The sequence below is a fragment of the Aspergillus aculeatus genome (genome assembly GCF_001890905.1).
Source record: "Aspergillus aculeatus ATCC 16872 unplaced genomic scaffold ASPACscaffold_18, whole genome shotgun sequence".
NCBI lineage: Eukaryota > Fungi > Ascomycota > Eurotiomycetes > Eurotiales > Aspergillaceae > Aspergillus > Aspergillus aculeatus.
The window spans coordinates 478,938-500,057 of record NW_017962993.1 but is presented as its reverse complement, the minus strand read 5'-3'; the positions used below and the strand labels follow the sequence as shown (position 1 = coordinate 500,057).

Below are 21,120 nucleotides of genomic sequence, written 5' to 3'. Positions count from 1 at the left end.
TACTGGACCAATAGCTTGGTAAACCTATCCCCAGGACACCAAGGATTGCAGTGTGGCCATTGGTCTGGCGGAGACTGTAAACGTTAGGATTCACCGCACCTAGTCAGACCGTTATCCACTCAACCCGTAGCTGGCGCCCGTCAAGGGATCGGATCACGGCGAAAATAGGGCGTCGAAGGCACCTCCGCCGGACGCCCGGATCGTATGAAACCTGCTGCTACGTTAGTCTTCGAAGTCTACACAGCCACAGGATAGAGTCAAAACAAGAATTGAAGGGGCCCACATGGGAACGCTACAAACAACTTACCAAAGACCGTGTCGGACGGGGTAGGCTTGAGATCACTGATCCATTCACCCAGTGTGTTATGGGCGTGGTCAGCCTGGAAAGTGACAGTGTATATAGGGCGTGACCGCAGTGTTTTTTCTATATTGATGTTCCGCGGAGGATGATTGAACTCGATCATATGGCCGCAGAATAACACCGTGTCCATGCGAAGATACCGGAGTGAGAGTAGATCGTGGCGGAGGTCTTCCCAAACTGCCCGCCACCGAAGTCCAATCTCTGCCTTGTAGTCTTCATGCCATTGCCTTCGGTCGGCATAAGGGGCGCGGTAATCCCAGGAAGAGGCGGGTGTGATAGTGTCGACTAGGCTTACTTTGAATAAGATAAGACGCTGGAGAGTGGTTGTAGCGGAGCGGAGGAATGCTTGAAGGCCATCGCGGGTGAAATCAAGGTCACGGAGTTCCAGCTCCACTAGCCGCGTAAAGTTAACGCGCTGCGACAGCAGGGAGAAAGTGTGTGGCGAGAGGCGCTTGAATGGGGCGCAAGAGAGCGAGAATGTGAGGGTCTGTAGGCTGGGTGCAGCGGTCTCCACCATCTCTAATGCATCCTGCAGACGATGGTCGTTACCTTCACTGGCGGCCACTTTGTCCGCGTTAAACAGGCACAAATGGAGGGTCTCCAGGTTCCGTAACAGGATTAGAAAATGTTTGTAGCTCGGTTTTGTCGTCGTCAGGGTTATCAGGTCCTCTGCCGACACGCCACAGTGGCGACTGTCGCACGTCTCGAGTCTCCGGAGCTCTGTCTTTGCTGTAACGATACCATCTACCACTGCCGCAAGAGCCCTTGCATGTGTATCACCCGTCAACTCCTTCACAGGCCCCGGGAACCTAGAAGAGGCAATTTTCGTGACACAGGGTAGCTGATTACGAAGCCGGCGTACCCCTAAACAGGGGAATTTCATTGGCCTGGTCGGATCAAGTAGGACCCAGGTGGGACATGATCGCAGTCCGACAGACGCCAAATTCTCGAAGCAGGCGAGCGATTCAGAAAAGGTTTTTGCAAAGGTCCCCGTGTTCAATATGCGACGATGATCCGCCACAATGGCCTGGTAGGCGGTGGAACGGCTGTAGAGTTCAGCACCGGTCCGAAATCCCTGTCCATATATAGCGGTGTAGACAGATGAGCTTCCTGGCGCTTTACATAGGTTGCGCGGGCGCGAGCTCTCTTCCTTAAGTGTTTCTTCGAATAAGATAGGGACTATGCAGATATCCTTCACGCGCGTGCGAAGATTTGCGTCCCTAGCAACCGCTGCCAAGCGGCCTAAACTCTCACTTGTCACCAGTACCCATATTGTATGGAAAGACGAGTCCGCGAAAGCTTCCACCGATCGAAGAAAGAGTGTCTTGCAGGTCAGGCGAAGGGCGCACCAATCGGCTAGTCCCAGGTGTTCACAAATCTGCACGACAAGCTCAGTGGGAAGGTTGGTAAAAGACATTTCAATGATGGAGGCATGAGCGAACCCTCAGAGGGCGGAAGGGCAAGAATCAAATACCCCGACTCTCCAAGGCTAGGCCAGTAAATTATATTAAAAAACTACAGCAAAGAAAGTACCTAGCTTCACCGTCCAGTGGCTAGTGTAGAGACCGGCGATGGCCTAAGAGGCAACCGGTGGAGCCGCTCCTCACTAGTCAGTAGTCCACTAGCTTTCCGGCCCTGGATGACGCGTCACCGCACTTTGCCTGGAATCATAGCCTAGCAAGAGCTTGATCCCCTCAACTTCTAGTGGTTCAGGGTCTCTCAGGGACGAATCCCTTCGCTGAATCAACATGATCAAAAGATGGCCTGGTAAAAGGCCATTTCCAGCGCAATCGCGAGAGAAGCCGGGCTCGACTCACTCTTCTCCCTCAATTTAATCTCATGGAAACATCATCTTTGGCATTGTATAGACCCTGTGATGTGTCTGCGTTTCCACGTAGGACATATGCCTCTACAGCAGCAAAGAATGACATGACTCATGAAGATGAGGCGAGGTCAAGCCCTAGATCTTGGAACATTACTGTGGTTCAATTTCCGGGCAGCGCTTGTTCGGACTGTGATGACTAAATGATAAGCACTAACTGTGCCAGCCAATCCAATTAAGCTATTTTAGATTGCTGGTTGTGTCAAAGCTTGGTTATTCATGCTAGATAGATTGTCAGTTAGAGTATGAACGAGGTACTCCATCCGTAGACGATCCACTGTCCTTGTCGTGTCTCAAGCGTCATTCTCAATCAAAATAAGTGGCACTCGTCCGCTGGGCACTTCATATGTTTGGTATTAAAATGTCATGACTTGATTAGACAGCTTAGTCTCCACTTGAATGGTCACATATCAGGCAACATGGGGAAGGACTAGCTGCTTTGCCCTCAATCTAGAGTTCGAATTTAAAAATGCTAGTCTTTACTCTGGAGTAGAAAGACGCAAAGTCACTAGACCCGACAGTCCTGATTCAGGACAATGGAGGTGGTAATTCTGTTGATGTTTGCACGTGATTTCACCGTCACTAAAGAGCTTAGTCCTAAGCCCTTACCATTGCATCCATGAGAACTAATATGCCCCCGCTTCCAACCTCACCTTGTTCAGCCCCTGCTGTTGTCCTGCGGCAGACTATGACAAGGTATGCAGGATTCCTTTCCGACCCTGGTCCGACAGATGCTTTGGCGCTAACCACGTATAAATGGTAACCATTTCGACAATCATCGCACGTGGTATTGCGAGATCTCCCGCCACAGCGCCCTGGCCGGCGCCAAGAACGCGTCATCGGACCAGATAAATTGACGCAAACGCGCGTGCAATCTCGGCCACGAGAAGTGAGGATAATGAAAGGCGACCATGCCCATATACCCAAAGCGGATTGAACCGACCGGTGCGAATGCGGCGCCGATATACAGCAGCCAAACGAGCAGATCGGCATTGGGATCGCCGTTCCATACCGCCGCATCAATGCCGTCACGCAGCTCCCGCAGGCTCAGGAGGAGCTCCTTTGAGATGTGGGACTACTCGCAACAATGATGTTAATTCAACGAGTTCGAACGATATATTCATCAAGCGTACGTACCGGAAGCACCAACTCACACCAGATCTTACAGCACAGCGTCATAGAGCACAGGTACGCGGCTAGACGACAGCACTCCTGCAGTTGATTTAAACCCGACAGGCCCTTGAGTCGGGATTGGATGGACGCAACGTGATTGTTGATATGGAGCATTCCCATTGCATCGATGTGTGACGATCGCGGAATATTCCGGATGCATTGCAGGGCATGGAGGTCTTCAAGGATTGTACGGAACTCCTCCCCAAACATGTGCGATCGGGATTTTAAACCTGGTGGAAGACGGTAAAAATTCGGCACGAAGGCATCCCGAGTCCAGAGGAGGGGAGCGAAAGTGGTGTGGTTGACTATGCGTTTAGACCCTACCATGAGGGATGAGTTGAGATCTTGCCTGCGCGACTTATATCGTTACATCATATTGATTGGTGAAATAACAGTACGAGTCATAGGAGCAGCATAAGTCGATACGACTCACTCACCAGAATATGGCCCGCTGGATCCCCGGCGTCAGATGGATGCTCTTTCGCTGGCAGACTTTCAAAAGCTGCTGCACTGCGCCCATGTGCAGTTCAACTTGAGGTTTGAGGCCGAGGCGAGCCTATTCGGAAGTTGTTGTCATCAGCAAACAAAACACTGAATGAGGTACTCAGATGTATTATTTCACAAAACATACGCCCACACCCGCGACCAGCAATATAGCGCCGATAACCGCCTCCGAAGCAGCGTCATGTTCCGAATCCATCCGCTCGCGGATATATGTGATCGCCTGACCCTGGTACCGCAGACACTCCTGATCCAAGCTTCCGCCAGTGACGGCAAATGCGAGAGTCAGCATCACAGAATTAATCAGCGCGGGATCATGGAAGCCAGTTCGGAAGACCGATCGGAAGCTCTGGAAGGCCAGTTCCTCGGCCACGCTGAAGACCGGCTCGGGGGCTTGCCTTGCCCTATCTAAGACGCGGAACAGTCAGTGAGACAGGAGAGAAAGAAAAGGTGAGATGGAGGGGGCATCACTTACAATCACCGAGCAACGCCTGCAGCCTAGAGGAGTCCACTGCAAGGGTCTGGAACGGATCCAGAGCACCCGAAAGGAGAGTAAAAATTGGAGCTGGTGGGTTGGCTCGAGTCATAGTGCATGGCTTGGGTGTCTCAGTTGAATCATTGACATTGACATGACGATGGGAGCCTTCAAATGTTGTTAGGATGAAATTGGTCCGGGAACGTTGCTGGTCCTCGCGCTTCCTTTCCAGCGCTTTCTTCAGAGCGTGGGAGCGCGCTCGGCGCCGCGTCGCCTTATCCTTGACGAGCTCATTGACCTGTATCGCGATAAACTGAAACTCTCCAGCCATATCCTTTCGTTTCAGCAACCAGTATGGTACAGATTACGGATGGGCTTCTCATGAATTGCAAGCAATAGTATGCAAGTGTACGTTCGATAAACCTTCAGCAGCCTTGCTTAGAAATCATAATGGCGAAAACAGACTATGCCTAATTAGGAAGTATCTCATTTCCCTTTCGGGAACAATCTCTTTGCCCTAAAGAGACTTTTGATCACTGCGAGATATTCTCATCAACTCCGACATCTCGGAGTGATATATCATTCTTCTGAGGTAGGAAAAAACTTACTACTTTATTAGGGTCTGTATATTTGTAAGCTACGATGACGATTATTCTCACAAGCTCCGAAGGTAAGAAGGTAAGAAATATATAAACGTGCCGAAGTTGCGAACTCTATGAGTATTCAGGTGAAAAGCACAGAAGCTTGTTCGTTCACATTCTTTATACTCAATCAAATTAGATAATTCACCGCAATGACAGAATCACGCCTCTTCAAGCCTCTCCAAATCGGCGCCATCCAAGTCCAGCACCGCATCGGAATGGCCCCATTAACGCGCCGCCGCGCCACTCCGGACCGCATCCCCACACCCCTCATGAAAGAATACTACACCCAACGCGCCTCTGAGCCCGGCACCCTCATCATCACGGAGGGAACCTTGGTCTCCGCCACCGCATGCGGCGGGTTCTCCAACGCCCCCGGCATCTGGCGGGCGGACCAGATCGCGGCGTGGAAAGAGATCACCGACGCGGTGCACGCGCGCGGCAGCTTCATCTACGTGCAGCTATTCGGAATGGGCCGGGCGGCGGACCCGGAAGTAGCTGCGAGCGAAGGAATCGACATCGTTGCGCCAAGCGCGATCCCGATCCCGGAGGACGAGAACCCCGCCGCGCCGACACCGCGGGCCATGACTCGGGCTGAGATCCGGCAGACGGTCGTTGACTTCGCGAAAGCAGCGCGGAACGCTCGCGCGGCCGGCTTCGATGGCGTCGAAGTCCACGGCGCCAATGGATATCTCCTTGATCAATTCCTGCAGGACACGAGCAACCAGCGCAATGACGAGTACGGGGGCAGCGTCGCGAATCGGTCCCGGTTGCTCTATGAGGTGCTGCAGGCGACGGTGGAGGCGATCGGCGCGGACCGCGTGGGACTCCGGTTGAGTCCCTGGTCCCGGTTCCAGGGTATGCGCATGGCTGATCCGATCCCTCAGTTTGCGGACATTATTGACCGGGCTAGCGGGTTGGGGCTGGCGTATCTTTCACTCGTTGAGACGCGGATATACGGCGCGTGGGTCTATGACGGCAGCGTGGATGAGAGCCACGAGACGTTGGACTTTGCGATCGAGCGCTGGGATGGGCCGATTCTGGTGGCTGGGGGTTATGGACTAGACAAGGCGCAGAAGCTGGTGGATGAGCAATACCCAAACAAGGATATCATGGTGCTGTTCGGACGGCATTTCATTTCGAATCCGGATCTGGTGTATCGGCTTAAGGAAGGAGTCGAGTTGTCCAAGTACCAGCGTGAGACGTTTTATCAACTCAGTTCGGCGTTGGGATACGTGGACTATCCATTTAGCAGGGAGTACCCGGCGACTGTGGGTGCCTAAGGGTCTAGATCAAATTGAGAAGCATTTTGTATCCCAGTTGTGTTTCTGCTGAGTAAGACTGCGTTGATATGACAAGAAGGTTGCGACCATCACAGAGAAACAGCTGTAATCTTGGTCTTGGTATGAACCAGGGGCAAGCACCAAATGCTTGAGACCTAGCGACGACACAACAGTAAGGATATGCAATAAACGAGTTCGCGGGTGGTCGCTTTACCAAACTACTAATCTCCCGGCATGTAGCTTCTCGCAGTCAGTAGTCGGGTGGGTGCCTCTAAAGGTGCTCAGCACGGTGGCGTACGCGCCGAGGGCAACTACGCTCTAGAGGGCTGGGGTTCCGTGAAGTTCTATGCTCCTCAGTGGTGTAACCTGGCTTTTGGCTAAAGATGGAACTATGAGATCTGCTGGCTCGCCTGCGCATGCTGCACCACACGGTATGCCTTGAATGCGGAATAAGTACTTGCAAATACCTCTGCACGTTTTTGACAGTTGACTAACTCCCCCCCCAAAGAACCTCCCTGAGCTTGGGTTCATATGACATACGAAAACAACCTGCTGCGCCGCGCAAGATCCTAAACAGCTAGGGACGCGAAGCAGCCTGAATACAGATCCGACCCTTGGTCTAGTGACTTGTTACACTCCGCCTCCAATTATCCAGGAATCACTCCACGTGATCCTTCTTCTCGCTCCTGGGGATGCGAACAAACCCAACACAAACCGCCGCCGCCGCAAGCGAAATCGCAAAATTAAACCACCAAATCGCCCGTAAAGCGTCCAAGTCCAGACTATACCCGTCGCCACCCGTTTTGGTGAATTCTTTCCCGACTGTGTCTTCAATGGCCGTCACAATGGCGGCGGACAGATTTTGATTCATCACGAGTAGGCTCCCGGCTGAACCCTGGAAGGAGCGGGGCACATTGGACGTGATAAAGATCGACGCGGCCGCGAATGTCAGGTCTGGGCCGAAGGTCACAAGGGCAATACCCGGCATCGACAGAGCCCAGTAAGTCGTGTTCGGCGTTTGGGGGATAAAGAATACAGGGCCCATTGTGTTGGCGAGCATTCCGGCAATCAGGATCCAGTGACCGGAAACGAGATGTAAAGTCTAGAGCCACAGTAATGGGAGCATGGCCCTGGATTGTAAGGAGGAACTGCACGGCGAAAAACATCCATCCGCCGACGTATGCTCCGTACCCAAGGAAATAGGAAATCGCCAGTGGGAGAAATCCGGCGGTGGTCCAGAGCCGTTTATCAACCAGCGGTCGAGATGCTCGGCGCTCAGCAAAGTAGAAGAAAACGAGGAAGAGCGCTCCAACAATAATCAGGGTGTATGTGTATGGGTTCCAGCCGCTGGGGACGCCTTGCGTCAGACCGAGTATAATAAGGCCACAGCCTATCGCTGCCAGGACCGAAGTTTCGGGCGGATAAGGTCTTCAGCAGTAAATTCAATCAAAGCTGGCAACGTGAGCTCAGCCGTTCGAGATTTCAGTGAGTTTCGTCCGGCCAGTAACTAAACGCAGGGCCGTGACGCGATTCTAAGTTTTCCATTTTGAACGTGGATGACTCTACATGCACTAACCTGAAATACATCATTGATTGAGATATCCTTCATATTATGACGAAACTGTGAGGTATCAGGTTGAAGGAATTCAGTCAGACAGTAAATGGATGAACACTGCGGTGATAATGATTGCTATTTTGATTTGTTCACCCTGAAGACAGGAAGCTACTACATCCAAATACTAGGTGTCAATTAGACATGACGACATATTAGCACTTGGAAATAGCAGTATGATACAAGAAAGGCAACACAGTAGTTCTCAAGGCTGAATGTTTTACATGGTAAGTAAGATCAATAGGTTATCAATCAGGCATACTATCGACACGGTATTATCCGGCGGAAGCAGGGCCAGTAGCTTCGAGGGAGTTAGGAATTGAGTATAATGAGGTTGGAAAAGTGAATATATATAATCTTCAAGAAGATCAGAATAAATGTAGATATTTTCTAATGTAGAGTTCTAATATAAGGATATTCAACGGCCAAATCCTAATGCCTAATGTTCCATACGATAAACAGACGGGCAGATTTGAATCTTAATACTTGTATAATTAAAAGAATCCAAAAAAAAATAAGATCACAGGAGGAGTGTAGAATGTGGCATTAGACTAAAGGGTCTCAGGAAGTCTTGGTATTTCTAACCTTCTCGCACTAATGCTGCCCCCTCCGAGCTGGCTATCATTAAATTTGCCCTACCTACTATTCTTGCCACGGACGATAGCAGAGTGAGCTAAAAACATACAACAGAAGGGATTCGCTGGTGGTCACCCACCCAACTACTAACCTCCCGGCGTGCGGCTTAAGTACGGCTGAGCGGACGGGAAGCCCTGTTTTCCACACCCTGTGGTCGTATGTGCTAGGCCTTGGTTTAGAATAAATCATATTTTCCAGTTGTCTATTCACTGAGCAACGGTGGTGACCGGATTGCTAAGAGCTGTCGAGCTACTGATTTTAACCCGCATATTAAATTCTAAACCCCGATCGCGGCATTACCCGGCATTTAGGGCATGTTCGCCACCGCCTGCTATAAACACTTGCATTCATCTCTACACCCTGTGGTCATATATGTTTGCAATGGCAATATGAACCGCTGAGTAGGTTTAAAGTAATTAAGACACATAGTCTGATATGCAGGCGTCGAGCCACAACGGGGTCAATCACCAGTTTTTAGTGATATCAAATACGCGTGCGAACCATGGGACACGGCGGGAAGATAAAGAAGATCAACCCGTATCCCTGCGTCACCAACGAAGCTTGCGCCCAATGACCTCGTATCCGTGTTATTGACTCTCATTTGTGATCTACAGACCTGTATGTAGATAAATGCCTTGCACCCCATGCTACGCTGCCATGGCGTGCCCTCCCCTCCGTATCTTGCTGCTTGATTGAACAGTGTCTCACCTACCATGTCGCCCAGTATGTTGAATATGAGTACTATCCAGGAGCTGCGGGATCAGCTGCCTGACTCGGTCGTCCTTCTCCCTGGCTCGGAGGAATACCGCGCCTCGATCAAGCGCTGGTCCGATGGCGCAGAGAAGCCCGCTGTATGTTGACCTCCATAACATTCTTTCCCCGATCGATACTAACCCCCAAGGCCCTCGTCATCCTCCCCAGCACCGAGAAGGACATCTCCACCGCCCTCACCTTTGCACAAACTCACGGAATGGACCTGGCCGTCGCAGGCGGGGGCCACTCCACGTCCGGCGCTGCCTCCACCGCGGGTGGACTGCTTCTCTCGCTCTCGCGCCTGCGCGGGGTCACCGTCGACCCAGAGGCACGAACCGTCACCGCGCAGGGTGGAGCGCTCTGGGAGGATATCGACACCGCGTTGGGCCAGCACGGGCTGGCGACCGTGGGCGGGGTCGTCAACCATACGGGCATCGGGGGCCTCACGCTGGGCGGGGGCTACGGCTGGCTGACGGGCCTGTACGGGCTGACGATTGACAACCTCATAGCCGCGCGGATCGTGCTAGCCGACGGCCGGGTTCTGGCCACCTCTGCGACCCTCCACCCGGATCTGTTCTGGGCCCTCCGCGGCGCCGGGCATAACTTCGGGGTGGTCACGGAATTCACCTTCCAGGCGTATGAGCAGAAGGAACAGGTCTTTGCAGGTTTGCTGGGCTTCACCCCGGACAAGCTAGAGAGTGTGGTGGGGTTTGCGAATGCTTTGGTGGCGGATGAGGGTCAAGGGGGCGATGGTCGATCAGCCATCTTGTGCTTCCTGGCGGTGCCTCCGGGTGCGCCCCGTGGCACGGGGCCGACCATTCTCGCAGCCGTGGTATCGATCACGAGTGAGGAAGAGGCAAGACGACGGTACGCCCCACTGCTCGAGCTCGATCCCGTCATGAATACCCTCGCGATGATCCCGTATTGCCAGGTCAACGCCTTGTTGAATGGGATCGCGGTACATGGAGACAGGAAGAACACCAAGGGCTTCTCGTTTGCGATGCCGCTGCGGCCCGGGCTGGCGCGCTCGGTGCTGACGGAATTTGGGGCGATCCTGCAGGAGGAGCCGGCCTGGCTGAGGTCGTATATCGTGTTTGAATTTGGCCATCTCGGGAAAGTGGCTGCGGTCCCGCGGGGAGAGATGGCCTTTGCGAATCGGAGTCGGTGTCAGAACGGGGTCGTGCAGATCTGGTGGTTGGATGAGAAGGATGATGCGCGCGCGGGAGTGAAAGGGCGGCATCTCAAGGCGTTGATCACCGCTGAGGCAGAGAAAAGGGAGGGGAAGGAGGCAGCGGGTGCGGTGGTTTACTCCAACTTTGTCGAAAGTGAGTCGATGGTACCCTTTCAACATTCAATTCAACTATGCTGACTGGAAGTATAGCTGGCGACCGCAGTGGTAAGGAGCTATTTGGCGAGAATCTGGACCGGCTACGCCTGCTCAAGGCGAAGTATGACCCAACCAATTTGTTCAATAAGACGCATCCGCTCGTGAGTAGAAAGGATGGGTGTCAGCTCGTATAAGATATCGTATTCGAGTAGTTGTTTTTCATGCCTTGACTTTTGTTTGTTCTAGTGCTGTTCAAGATGCACTAATCCAGGTCAGAAATTCAAGTTCATTCTGCTCCCCTACAGAACTGCTGTCTCCCTCCATGATGAAACGTGCACTAAATAGGTTTACGGTGCAGCTGGTCTGTTCTAGAGCTTGTTCATTTTGCATCATGTTCAGTCCAGGGCCTAGGTACAACCAAGCAAACACGAGGTGCTATTTTCGACACTCTCGGGCTGAAGGTATGTGCCTAACATATATCCAAAGCTAGGAATGTATGAACAGCATCAAAAGATCCGAGTTCGAGTTTACAACTTGTTGTACATACACACCTTTCTGCATTAGAACCATTAGTATAACCATTGCTTCCCTCTAACTAAGTGTACACTAAAATGTTCTTAGGCTGAGTACTGGGACTTATGCCCATTGAGGGCCAGTCAACCTCGGTTTATTGTCAGGCTTTCAGCAGTCTTTACCGATCCTCGTTGAGCCCCACATCGCCTCGGCCCGTGTATAACCGTGGTGGTCGCGACCCTTGATACTCCAGTGCCGATGTAATCTCACACCTAGCCTCTAGAAACTACCTAAGGATGACAGTATGAGAAGGGCTTTAAGCTAGCTCGGAAATGAGTCTCCAGCCAAAGAGCTAGGTCCCAATGTCTCAGCTGCCTCTGCCCTTGCTGTTGCCCTACCCTGACCTTCTTGGCCGTCATTCAGGGTCCGGCCCCACATTCCAGAAACGAGGCTAAATTTATACCGAGGAATAATAGTCGCACTAAAGCGTGCTGGACCCTGGCCTGGCTCTGCAGCCTGCAGATCGCTCCTCGCTTACCATCTCCCGCCGGCAATGTGAAGTCGTGATAAACTGCCGACGGGAGCATCTCCGCGAGTCTCCACCTCATCCAGGCAAATTTGTTTCACGTCGTTACATCCACACACCAAGCACACTAGTCTTCTGCCGTCGGAGTCGGAGTCTCAGGCTAAAACAGACCCTTGTTTCTCGACGGGGGCTGTGGGCACCAATGCCGACGCTTCCTGCACAGTCCCCACCCCGGTGCCGCCGACGCTTCGCCGATAACACTTCTCCAGATTTTACCAATGATTTGCCGATTGGTCCGGCAGCAGTCAGACAATACCGGGTGGGGCGGGCGTTTGAAAACTATGCAGACTTGATTGAGGTATATGGCCTAGATCACTGCTGCTGGCGTCTATTTATCCACTTTAGCCTGGCAGAGAGGGGCTCTACCCTACAGGGAAATACGATGATGTTGCAAAGCCAAGCAGTGCAACGTCCAAATCGAAATCAGGCGAAGGCCTACTTCAAGTCGGATGTATACCCTTGCTGATAGGTGAGTAGCCTGTAGGCTAGCGTTGAAGCAAGCGTCCCGCATCTAAAGGATCACCTGGAACATCTGTGCCCTCTTCAATGCGCATGTGTTGAAGGCTACACTCTGACCAGGTCAAGCGTTTCGAAGTCACTACTGTAATAGGCCACGCCCTGCTGCCACATTCATGTGCCCGTTTTGGCAAAAGTAGCCCCGGATGATGATAGATACAGCCTAAGTCTGACATTCTCCACTAGAATCACATCATTCGACATGGGCCGATCTCCTCCCTACCAAAATCTCCGGCCAAAATCTCCGGCGTGTGGGTCAGAATCGTCAGAATCGGACTTCTTGATACACTAGCCTCGGACTTGAGTTGCCAAATGTGCTAACTGTCTCGGACTCCTCAAACAAACAAGCATGACAGTCAAGCCGCGTCTGTCTCGGCTGCAGTATGTATATCCAAGCTATAAATCTCCGGTCAGAGCCACCATCTCAGTGAACAGCACCTCATTCCTGACCAAACATCACAACAAGCATCTCCCATCTCTGAAAATGAAGGCCTTTTACTTGCTGACATCTCTCGCCGCCGGCGCCGCCGTCGCCCAACAGGCCCAACTCTGCGATCAATACGCCACCTACACCGGTGGCGTGTACACCATCAACAACAACCTGTGGGGCGAGGACGCCGGCTCCGGCTCGCAATGCACCACGGTCAACTCCGCCTCCAGCGCGGGCACATCTTGGTCGACGAAATGGAACTGGTCCGGCGGGGAAAACTCAGTCAAAAGCTACGCCAACTCCGGCTTGAGCTTTAACAAGAAGCTCGTCAGCCAGATCAGCCGGATCCCCACCGCCGCCCGGTGGAGCTATGACAACACGGGCATCCGCGCGGACGTGGCCTACGATCTGTTCACCGCGGCGGATATCAACCATGTTACTTGGAGTGGGGATTATGAACTTATGATCTGGTATGTCCGGTCCCCAACACCAACAATGCAACGGCCCAGCGGCATGCGAACTGAGTCTAATATTTCACCCTGCTTTACCAATAAAATAGGCTTGCTCGCTACGGCGGAGTTCAGCCCCTTGGATCCCAGATCGCGACCGCCACGGTCGAGGGCCAGACCTGGGAGCTGTGGTACGGCGTCAACGGGGCGCAGAAGACATACAGCTTTGTGGCTCCCACCCCGATCACCTCGTTTCAGGGCGACGTCAACGATTTCTTCAAGTACCTGACGCAGAACCACGGCTTTCCCGCCAGTAGCCAGTATCTCATCAGTAAGCCATTCCAACCCCTCCTCCTCCACTTTCCCACACACTGTCTGTGGCAGAGCTTTTTTCTGATTGGAATTACCTGATAGCGCTCCAATTCGGCACCGAGCCTTTCACGGGTGGTCCCGCCACGCTCACCGTCTCGGACTGGTCTGCCAGCGTACAGTAGGTTGGTACTCTGTGAGATCGCAATGCGATGACTTTACTGGGCCACTAGGGTTCTCATCGAAATTTGCGGTTATGTTGCCATGGCGGTCTAGTCTCTTTCACAACAGACATGCTTTAAGAAATCCCAACGTATCATACTTAGATCAGGTTCTTTTGAGACATGACCCAATGAAGAAGAAATTTTAGTTTCCCGTAATCGATGACCCTTTGCCGTAGTACATCACGTCGTACAGATGACCATATACCCATTATGATTTCCACTCCTGTATCTTGAACACACGGTCTACCAAATGACGAATAGCTATACTAGAGTTTCACTCGACTTCTTAGGCTATCCAAAAGCACCTACCTTAGAGCCGTAATCCCGTCATGACATCCACTCAGGGAATCAAAAGCGCACAATCCATATACTCCTAGGCTCTATTTCTACCTTCAATCTATGTACATCACCAGCCACGCCATTTCAAAATGCCACCCTCCTCCTATCACCGAGCGGAAGCCTTCGGCCAACTCGTCCGCCGCTTAGCAGTGACATAGAAATTCAACGGCCGAATCAGCTGGAACTCAGGGTCATACTCGACGGCCTCCAACCCCTCACGAGTAAATTCATACCGATACACCAACTCCGACAGCAGGACCTTGACCTCGAGCAAGGCAAAATTGAACCCGATGCAGCCGCGCGGGCCCCTCGCGAAAGGGATATAGGCGCAGCGGTGACGCTGCTTGACCTCCTCAGTATCCCAACGGTCCGGGTCGAAGCGGAAGGGATCCCGCCAGATGTCCGGGTTAGTGTGGATGGCGTACAGGGCGGGGATGATCACGCTGTCCGGGGGCAGACGGTACCCTCCTGGAAGCACGACGTTGGTCTTGGTGGTGCGGCCGGGCTGGAAGGAGGCGTTGTGCAGGCGCTGGGTCTCCTTGACGAAGTTGTTGAGGTAGGGCAGGCTATGTGCTAGCTCGGGGGTCCAGGTTGTCTCGTGGGAGATGTTGTGGTCGATGAGCTCCTGCAGAAGCCGGTCCTGGGTGTCTGAGTAGGTGACCAGGCTGTAGATGAGCCAGGACAGGAGCGCGGAGGTGGTGGTAAAGCCTGCGCCGGTGACGATCATCATGTTGGCGAGGATGAGAGGGGTCGGAAAGTGCTCGCCTTTGTCGTCGACCCCGTTGAGCAGGTAGTCGACGACGCACGAGGCTTTCAGGGCGGCTTCGTTGAGTGGGAGGTCCTTGATCCCGGACTCGGTCGCTTTGTCGATGTATTCCTGTAGGAGGGTGTAGCAGGTCCGGCGGACCTCGCGGAGCCGGGCTGGGTCGCCGAAGGGCAGGGAGCGGTACCAGTTGCCCCGGGCCGTGACCTTCTTGTTCAGGGACAGGAGGTCGGCGATGTTGGTCACGATCGGGTGCAGCGGGGCGTCGACGCGGGTGAAGTGCTCGAAGTCGGCGTTGAGCGAGAACTTGCCGATGGTTTGGGAGGCGAGCTTGAGCATGTACTGGTACACGTTGAACGAGCTGCCCTGTGCGTCGAGGGCGTCGAAGACGGAGAATGAACTGCGGACGCACTCCTGCATCAGCGGGGTGTAGTGGCGCACGGCCTTGGGGCCCATGGCTGGTGGAAGGAAGCGGTGGGCCAGACGCCAGTTCTCGGTCTCCGTGTCACCGATGAAGATGGCGGTGTTGTCCTTGACTCCATAGAGCGGGTGGTTTTCGTTGATGTTCTTGGTGAAGTAGATCGATTCTTGGAGTGCGATGCTCGCTACCTCGGGGTCGTCGGTTAGGTAGGTAGTTTTGCCCATGTTGGTCGTCTTGATCACCGAGCCGTATTTGCGAAACAGTCGATAGTGGTTGCCTAGATGATCGGGGAAGATCTCGTAGAAGCTGCCTACCAAAGGCAAGCCCTCCGGTCCTTGGGGTGACTGCACAGCCCGGCCGTTGATGCGGATTCCGATGTCGAGCGGTGTTGATAGCACGTCGCTGACTGTTTCGAGGATCTGACTGTCGGCGAGCGGGTGGAATGTGATACCTGGAGTTCCGTGTTAGCGCAGCTGAGTGTAATATGGAGGTTCATCTGCAACGACTTACCCAGCGCTTGAACTATATGCAGGGCGAGGCCCACTGCTCTTTTGAGGTCTTCAATCTTCCATGAAGGCTGCACAGCTACATCCTGCGCCGAGGTATTGTCACCGATAAGATAGAATGTCTTGAGCGACATATCCATAGGTTGCTTTAAAGATCCTGTGAATATGGTCAGACACAAGGTATTGTGATTAGGTGTTTGCAAAGGTGAAGCCAGGATTGTGCCGGAGTGAAAACGGGAGCATTGAATCTCCGTCTTTATATAGAGGCATTGTCATTGTGTGTACGCTGCTCGGAGTTCGGAACGCATACACCATATTGTCCACATCATCCTCGAATGTCTGAAGCTATGCGCAGAGCAATGAGCGAACAATTTACTTGGAATTGCCACCATTCCGATTGGTAACTGCAGTGGAGACGTGCGATCAGTCACGGCCGAACTTCGCACGAGGTTCGTACGAAGTACTTACGAAGCCCGTTCGGTATCCACAGTCTCGGTTTCCTGACAGTGGCAATCGGCAACATTCCTATTCGTCGTCGTAGAAGGTCTTGAATGGCTAGCACTGTCCTAATTGATATATGAGCAACGAAACCTCGCGTTCCTTACACCATGAACACACTTGATTATCCCTTTCTCTTACCGTCTGTTGTCGCACTTATCAACATTCCCCGGTCAGCCCTCATGGCATCAACCACATACACCCTCGAGCAGGTTAGAAGTCATAACAAGAAAGACGATGTCTGGATTATTTTGCACAATAAAGGTAACAATGCCCTGGTCATGTAGCTGTTGATAATTCCAATACTCACACGTTTAGTCTACAACATCACTACTTATCTCGATGACCACCCAGGTGGTGTTCCTGTCTTGCTAGAAGTGGCTGGCTTAGATGCCACTGAGGCCTTCGAGGAGATCGGACACTCGGACGAAGCCCGCGAACTTCTCGAGCCATATCTGATCGGAGCGCTTGCAGCTGAGGTATATTTCTTTCACTTCAAGTCTATCATGCGAGCACAGAATTGACTGGCCGGAACCGCAGGACCAAGCTGAAGCCATTGAGGTGTACCGTCCGACCTTCGAGAAAGTCTCCCAGGTCGCTGCAGTCGACGTGCGCAAGCGACAGCGGTCCACCGTTGGGCTTTTAGTCAAATCGCTCCTCGCGGCCGTTCCTCTCGGCCTAGCTGCTGGACTAGGGTATAGTGCATACAGCAATGGGCTCGGGATACTGCGCCAGCCTCAACTGTTCCTCCCGCATCTCCTCCAAGAAATCCATCTTCCTTCTGGGACAACCTCCAAATCCTCCTTCTGGTCCGGGGTGGGCATTGGCAGCGCTCTCCAAATCAGTCTGACCGGTGCTGTGACCGTCTGGCTCTCCACCAAGCTCGACGTCCAAGAGAGCTTCGCATCCCACAAGCCCTACCGACCCACTCGCCCCGACACCCTAATACTCAAATCCGCTCTCAAATCCACCCGCACTATTCCCCGGATCAGCACCTCAACCACCACAGCCACGCAACCCCTAGACCCCAAGCAATGGCGTAAATTCCAGCTCATCCGCAAGGACCCTATTGCCCCGAACGTCTACCACATCGTATTTGCCCTACCCCACCCAGACGACCGCCTCGGCCTCCCGACAGGCCAACACATCGCCCTCCGCGCCACCATCAACGGACAGAGCGTGTCCCGCTCCTACACCCCGATCTCCAACAACAGCGACCTGGGCCGCGTCGAGCTTTTGATCAAGGTCTACGACCAAGGACTGATGACCCAGCACCTTGCCTCAATGACTCTAGGCCAGGAGATCGAGATCCGCGGACCCAAGGGCGCAATGAAGTTCACCCCGGATTTCGCCCGCCACATCGGCATGATTGCCGGCGGCACGGGCATTACGCCCATGTACCAGATCATCCGCGCATCGCTGGATGACCCGAGCAACGAGATCCAGATTACCTTGCTGTATGCGAACAACATGGAGGAGGATATCTTGCTCCGCAGGGAGCTCGACACCTATGCCGCACGATTCCCCGGAAGGTTCCGCGTGGAGTATGTGCTCTCGCGGCCGGAGGGCACGTGGGACGGGAGGAAGGGGTTCGTGACGCAGGAGCTGATCCAGGAGGCGTTCCCGGCGCCGGCTGCCGACACTCGGGTGTTTCTCTGCGGGCCGCCGCCGATGATTGAGGCGATGAAGAAGAATTTGGTGGTATTAGGATATCAACTGCCTGGGGTTATATCGAAGGCGACGGATCAGGTGTTTTTGTTTTGATGCGGCGTGTTGCATTGATTGTAGGGTTTGTTGTTTGTTGTTGGTGTCTGATATGGCTCTGGCAATCTGACCTTGGATATTGTTGGGGTTTGGTTTGGGCATAGGTTGAAAGAGTTTTGTTTGTGTTAGGCAGGGATATTAGATGCGATGTCTGATATCTTTTCAAATGACTGGTTTTACTCCTCATGAAGCTTGTACTCTTCTTCTTTATTCTCTCTGACCGGTTTGAGGATGTTCAAAATGGTCAGTCTAGAGGTATATACGCGGGTCCATTCGTCTTGGCACCCTCAAACTCGGATGCAAAAGCTGCCTTTGTTCTCTTAGGACTAAATTACCGAAGATAAAAAGATTCATAAGTTGAAATCCGTCGGGCAGTACCAAAGTACTCTACACATTGCCTCAGGTATCGAAAGATAGATGTCCTCCAGTATGCCCATGTCATGTGACCTGATTGGCTCCAAATTCGCCCGGCTGCGCCCGAGCCAATCGGAGCTCAGCGGAGGTGACCGGAGCCCACCGGCCGAAACCTAACAACGAACAGCCATGAGTGAATGCTCGGGGAACCCAACCCTCCACTTCCACAAAGATTCCTCACTTGGAGCACAATCAACAGACAATGGCCGAGGCAGAATACCCCTACGACACGAGGCTGGTGAGCGAATTGCTCCGGGACAAACGCCGGACCCGCACCATCCGCTCCTGCTTCCCCTGCCGCCACCGCAAGGTCCGGTGCAATGGCCAGATGCCCTGCAGCAGCTGCGTCAAGCGGAATCACCCGGAGCTCTGCCGTATGCCGACTACCCCTACGCCTGTCCGATCAGCGAACAGAGAACCAGAGGGCCAAAGTGAGCCGAGGCCGCCCGAGGCCGAGCCAGGAGCTGTACCCGCCGCGTGGAATCCAGCTGCAGCCATTGCGCGGCTGGAAGCTATCGAGCGGCAGATCGGGGAGCTGAAAGCAAGCTTTCGGCACATTGCAGCCACAGCGCCCGAGTCTTATTCGGGTTCGTCGCCATCACCGCTCGTTGCTGAGACATCGAATCTGGCTAAGTCGGAAAGCCGGCACCGGAAAGCTCCAGGACAGCAAGTCGTCGAGGAGGTAACCGGCGCCACGATCTTTCTGGGACGACATGCGGACTTTCCTCGGGTATTGGGGTGTCGGGAGCCGCAGATGGCTCAGGAGCAGCTGCTGCAGGATGCGATAATGGATGACGGGGGCGTGCCGCGCGCGTATCCGTTCACGGGGCTCTGGGGACCACAGGCGACCACCCGAGATGTCTGCGAGACGTTGCCGGATGATGAGGATATTCTTCGGTGGGCATACACTACAATGCATTGAGACTTTAGTTGTGTGATGCAAGACGGCTTACCGAAGTAGGTACTGGCAAACGTACCAGACCACCGCGTACCCGTTTTACCCGGCTCTGGTGTCGATCGACGAATTCGGGGCGGTGCTGATAGACTTCCTGCAGCAACGCACACGGCTTGACCCCTCGGACAAAGCCAAGCCGGATGAGGAGCCGGAATCTTCCTGGCTGGCACTGCTGTTTGCTGTGCTAGCCTGCGCGGTGCAGTTCGCCGACGATCCCATTCAAGAACGCGATCTACGTTCCCGAGTCTTCTGTGAGTCTGAATCGCACTCGGTAAGCTTGTCCTAACGAATGGGATTGCAGTGTGCTCATCCTTCCATTGCCTGCGTCTGTCCAATTTCTTCAGCCAGACCAACCTGGAGCAGATCCAGGCCATGGCACTGATCGGGCATTGTCTACGCAATAACCTTGACACCAACAGCGCCTGGATCCTGATGGGTAGGTTGCCCACAGTGCGCATTACTTCACAAAACCAGACTAACGAAATCAGGCGCAACCATGCGCCTCGCGCAAAGCATTGGCTTACACGACGTACCAGCTTCTGTTCCACCTGCCGAACGGCCGCGATGGAGTAGACTATGGTAACCCTCACCCCACGCCTCCTCCCATTTCACCCCACGCTGACCACTGGGCCCAAAAAAGGTGGACCCTAATCCAACAAGACTGTTTCCTCTCCTTCACCTACGACCGCCCGCCCAGCGCCCTCCCAGCCACCAGCACCACAACCTCACCCCCGTGCCTCAACCACCAAGACCCCAAGCAAGGCGGCCTAACCTTCCAATCCAGCAGCCTCCGCATCTGCCAACTAGTCCTATCCCAACAACCCCTCATCACCGCCGCGCAAGCCCTAACCGCGAAAGACCAATTCCTCGCGCTCCAAACCGCCGCCGCCCGTTTCCTCACCGACAAACGACACTGCACCACCCTCCAGCAACACCTCGAGCGCCTCGCCTTCCAGATCCACCTCGGCTACGTCATCTGCCGCATGTACCGGCTGCATCTGGACCTGTCCGCAGCCCATGATCCAACGATTGTGAAAGAGTGCACGGCGACGGCGGCGCGGGTCGTCACCGCGTTTTTGAATCTGTATCGCTTGTCGAAGGCGGTGTGTCGGTCGTGGGCGTTTGTGCATAATGCGGTGAGTTGCGCGGTCACGCTACGGGGGTTGGGGGTGCATCGGGGTCAAGCTGATGGGGATGGGGAGTCGGGGGCAGCGGACGAGTTGGTGCAGCGGCTCGTGGGGATGTTGCGGCTGGAGGCAAGGGGGTCGGAGTGGTGCGATGAGGATACGAATCGGAGGCATTTTGGGCCGTATTCGCGGGCGTTGAGGGCTTTGTTGGAGGTTGAGGGGGGGCGGGAGGGAGATGGGGGAGAGAGGGTGGGGTTTGAGTGAGCTGGGTCAGTTCGACACAACCCTTGGGATTGAGCTATCATCGTCGAGTTATTTTGTGCAGTAGAATAGCTAGCTTGGCCTTATGGCAACGTAGTGCTGGGCGCAAAGGACATTGAAGATTGGCCGGACAAAACGATGCCCTAATTTGAACACTTTCTTCATCCGCTTAGTGCATCTCTTAAAGCTTGCATGAGGTGGCTTCCTCGCTGTCACTTCCTTTACCAAGGTAGCCACACACTAAGCGTCATGCTATGATATCACTAGATCTTAAACGGATAGACGGAAAGTTGGAGAATAGGCCAAGACCAAGATGGGCCAAGCACTTGCATCCTGTTGAATTGTCATGCTAGCAGTCCTCACTCGTACCGCAATAGGTGCAGATCACGTCTCACCCGCCC

The 21,120-nt window shown here is 53.7% G+C and overlaps 9 protein-coding genes across 9 annotated transcripts; 5 read left to right on the top strand and 4 right to left on the bottom strand.

The window, feature by feature from the left end:
• Window positions 1–140: 140 nt before the first annotated feature.
• On the bottom strand, window positions 141–1,778 carry ASPACDRAFT_47331 (F-box protein; the record flags this gene model as incomplete). The annotated part of the gene is made up of 2 exons (XM_020201939.1): window positions 141–211; window positions 308–1,778. 2 exons carry the CDS (start codon window positions 1,776–1,778, stop codon window positions 141–143), a joined length of 1,542 nt encoding a protein of 513 aa, XP_020052314.1.
• A 1,098-nt stretch (window positions 1,779–2,876) lies between these two features.
• On the bottom strand, window positions 2,877–4,723 carry ASPACDRAFT_1907025 (uncharacterized protein; the record flags this gene model as incomplete). Its single annotated transcript, XM_020198834.1, has 5 exons — window positions 2,877–3,318; window positions 3,381–3,765; window positions 3,854–3,972; window positions 4,048–4,325; window positions 4,393–4,723. The coding sequence occupies 5 exons, from the start codon at window positions 4,721–4,723 to the stop codon at window positions 3,019–3,021; spliced, it is 1,413 nt and encodes a 470-aa protein (XP_020052313.1). The 3' UTR covers window positions 2,877–3,018.
• Window positions 4,724–5,185: 462 nt separating this feature from the next.
• ASPACDRAFT_35474 (alkene reductase) lies at window positions 5,186–6,316 on the top strand (the record flags this gene model as incomplete). The annotated part of the gene is made up of 1 exon (XM_020200122.1): window positions 5,186–6,316. One exon carries the CDS (start codon window positions 5,186–5,188, stop codon window positions 6,314–6,316), a length of 1,131 nt encoding a protein of 376 aa, XP_020052312.1.
• A 658-nt stretch (window positions 6,317–6,974) lies between these two features.
• ASPACDRAFT_47328 (uncharacterized protein) lies at window positions 6,975–7,361 on the bottom strand (the record flags this gene model as incomplete). Its single annotated transcript, XM_020201938.1, has 1 exon — window positions 6,975–7,361. The coding sequence occupies one exon, from the start codon at window positions 7,359–7,361 to the stop codon at window positions 6,975–6,977; it is 387 nt and encodes a 128-aa protein (XP_020052311.1).
• A 1,916-nt stretch (window positions 7,362–9,277) lies between these two features.
• On the top strand, window positions 9,278–10,989 carry ASPACDRAFT_47327 (FAD-binding oxidoreductase; the record flags this gene model as incomplete). The annotated part of the gene is made up of 4 exons (XM_020201937.1): window positions 9,278–9,415; window positions 9,466–10,642; window positions 10,699–10,805; window positions 10,921–10,989. The coding sequence occupies 4 exons, from the start codon at window positions 9,278–9,280 to the stop codon at window positions 10,987–10,989; spliced, it is 1,491 nt and encodes a 496-aa protein (XP_020052310.1).
• Window positions 10,990–12,743: 1,754 nt separating this feature from the next.
• ASPACDRAFT_126244 (glycoside hydrolase family 12 protein) lies at window positions 12,744–13,824 on the top strand (the record flags this gene model as incomplete). Its single annotated transcript, XM_020196899.1, has 3 exons — window positions 12,744–13,159; window positions 13,249–13,469; window positions 13,553–13,824. The coding sequence occupies 3 exons, from the start codon at window positions 12,744–12,746 to the stop codon at window positions 13,630–13,632; spliced, it is 717 nt and encodes a 238-aa protein (XP_020052309.1). The 3' UTR covers window positions 13,633–13,824.
• A 292-nt stretch (window positions 13,825–14,116) lies between these two features.
• Window positions 14,117–15,840, bottom strand: ASPACDRAFT_63968 (cytochrome P450; the record flags this gene model as incomplete). Its single annotated transcript, XM_020203951.1, has 2 exons — window positions 14,117–15,645; window positions 15,705–15,840. 2 exons carry the CDS (start codon window positions 15,838–15,840, stop codon window positions 14,117–14,119), a joined length of 1,665 nt encoding a protein of 554 aa, XP_020052308.1.
• A 540-nt stretch (window positions 15,841–16,380) lies between these two features.
• ASPACDRAFT_47324 (uncharacterized protein) lies at window positions 16,381–17,962 on the top strand (the record flags this gene model as incomplete). Its single annotated transcript, XM_020201936.1, has 3 exons — window positions 16,381–16,462; window positions 16,517–16,677; window positions 16,739–17,962. The coding sequence occupies 3 exons, from the start codon at window positions 16,381–16,383 to the stop codon at window positions 17,960–17,962; spliced, it is 1,467 nt and encodes a 488-aa protein (XP_020052307.1).
• Window positions 17,963–18,556: 594 nt separating this feature from the next.
• ASPACDRAFT_1859745 (Zn(II)2Cys6 transcription factor) lies at window positions 18,557–20,722 on the top strand (the record flags this gene model as incomplete). The annotated part of the gene is made up of 5 exons (XM_020197691.1): window positions 18,557–19,273; window positions 19,338–19,582; window positions 19,633–19,767; window positions 19,820–19,910; window positions 19,972–20,722. The coding sequence occupies exons 1-5, from the start codon at window positions 18,579–18,581 to the stop codon at window positions 20,720–20,722; spliced, it is 1,917 nt and encodes a 638-aa protein (XP_020052306.1). The 5' UTR covers window positions 18,557–18,578.
• Between the last annotated feature and the right edge of the window lie 398 nt (window positions 20,723–21,120).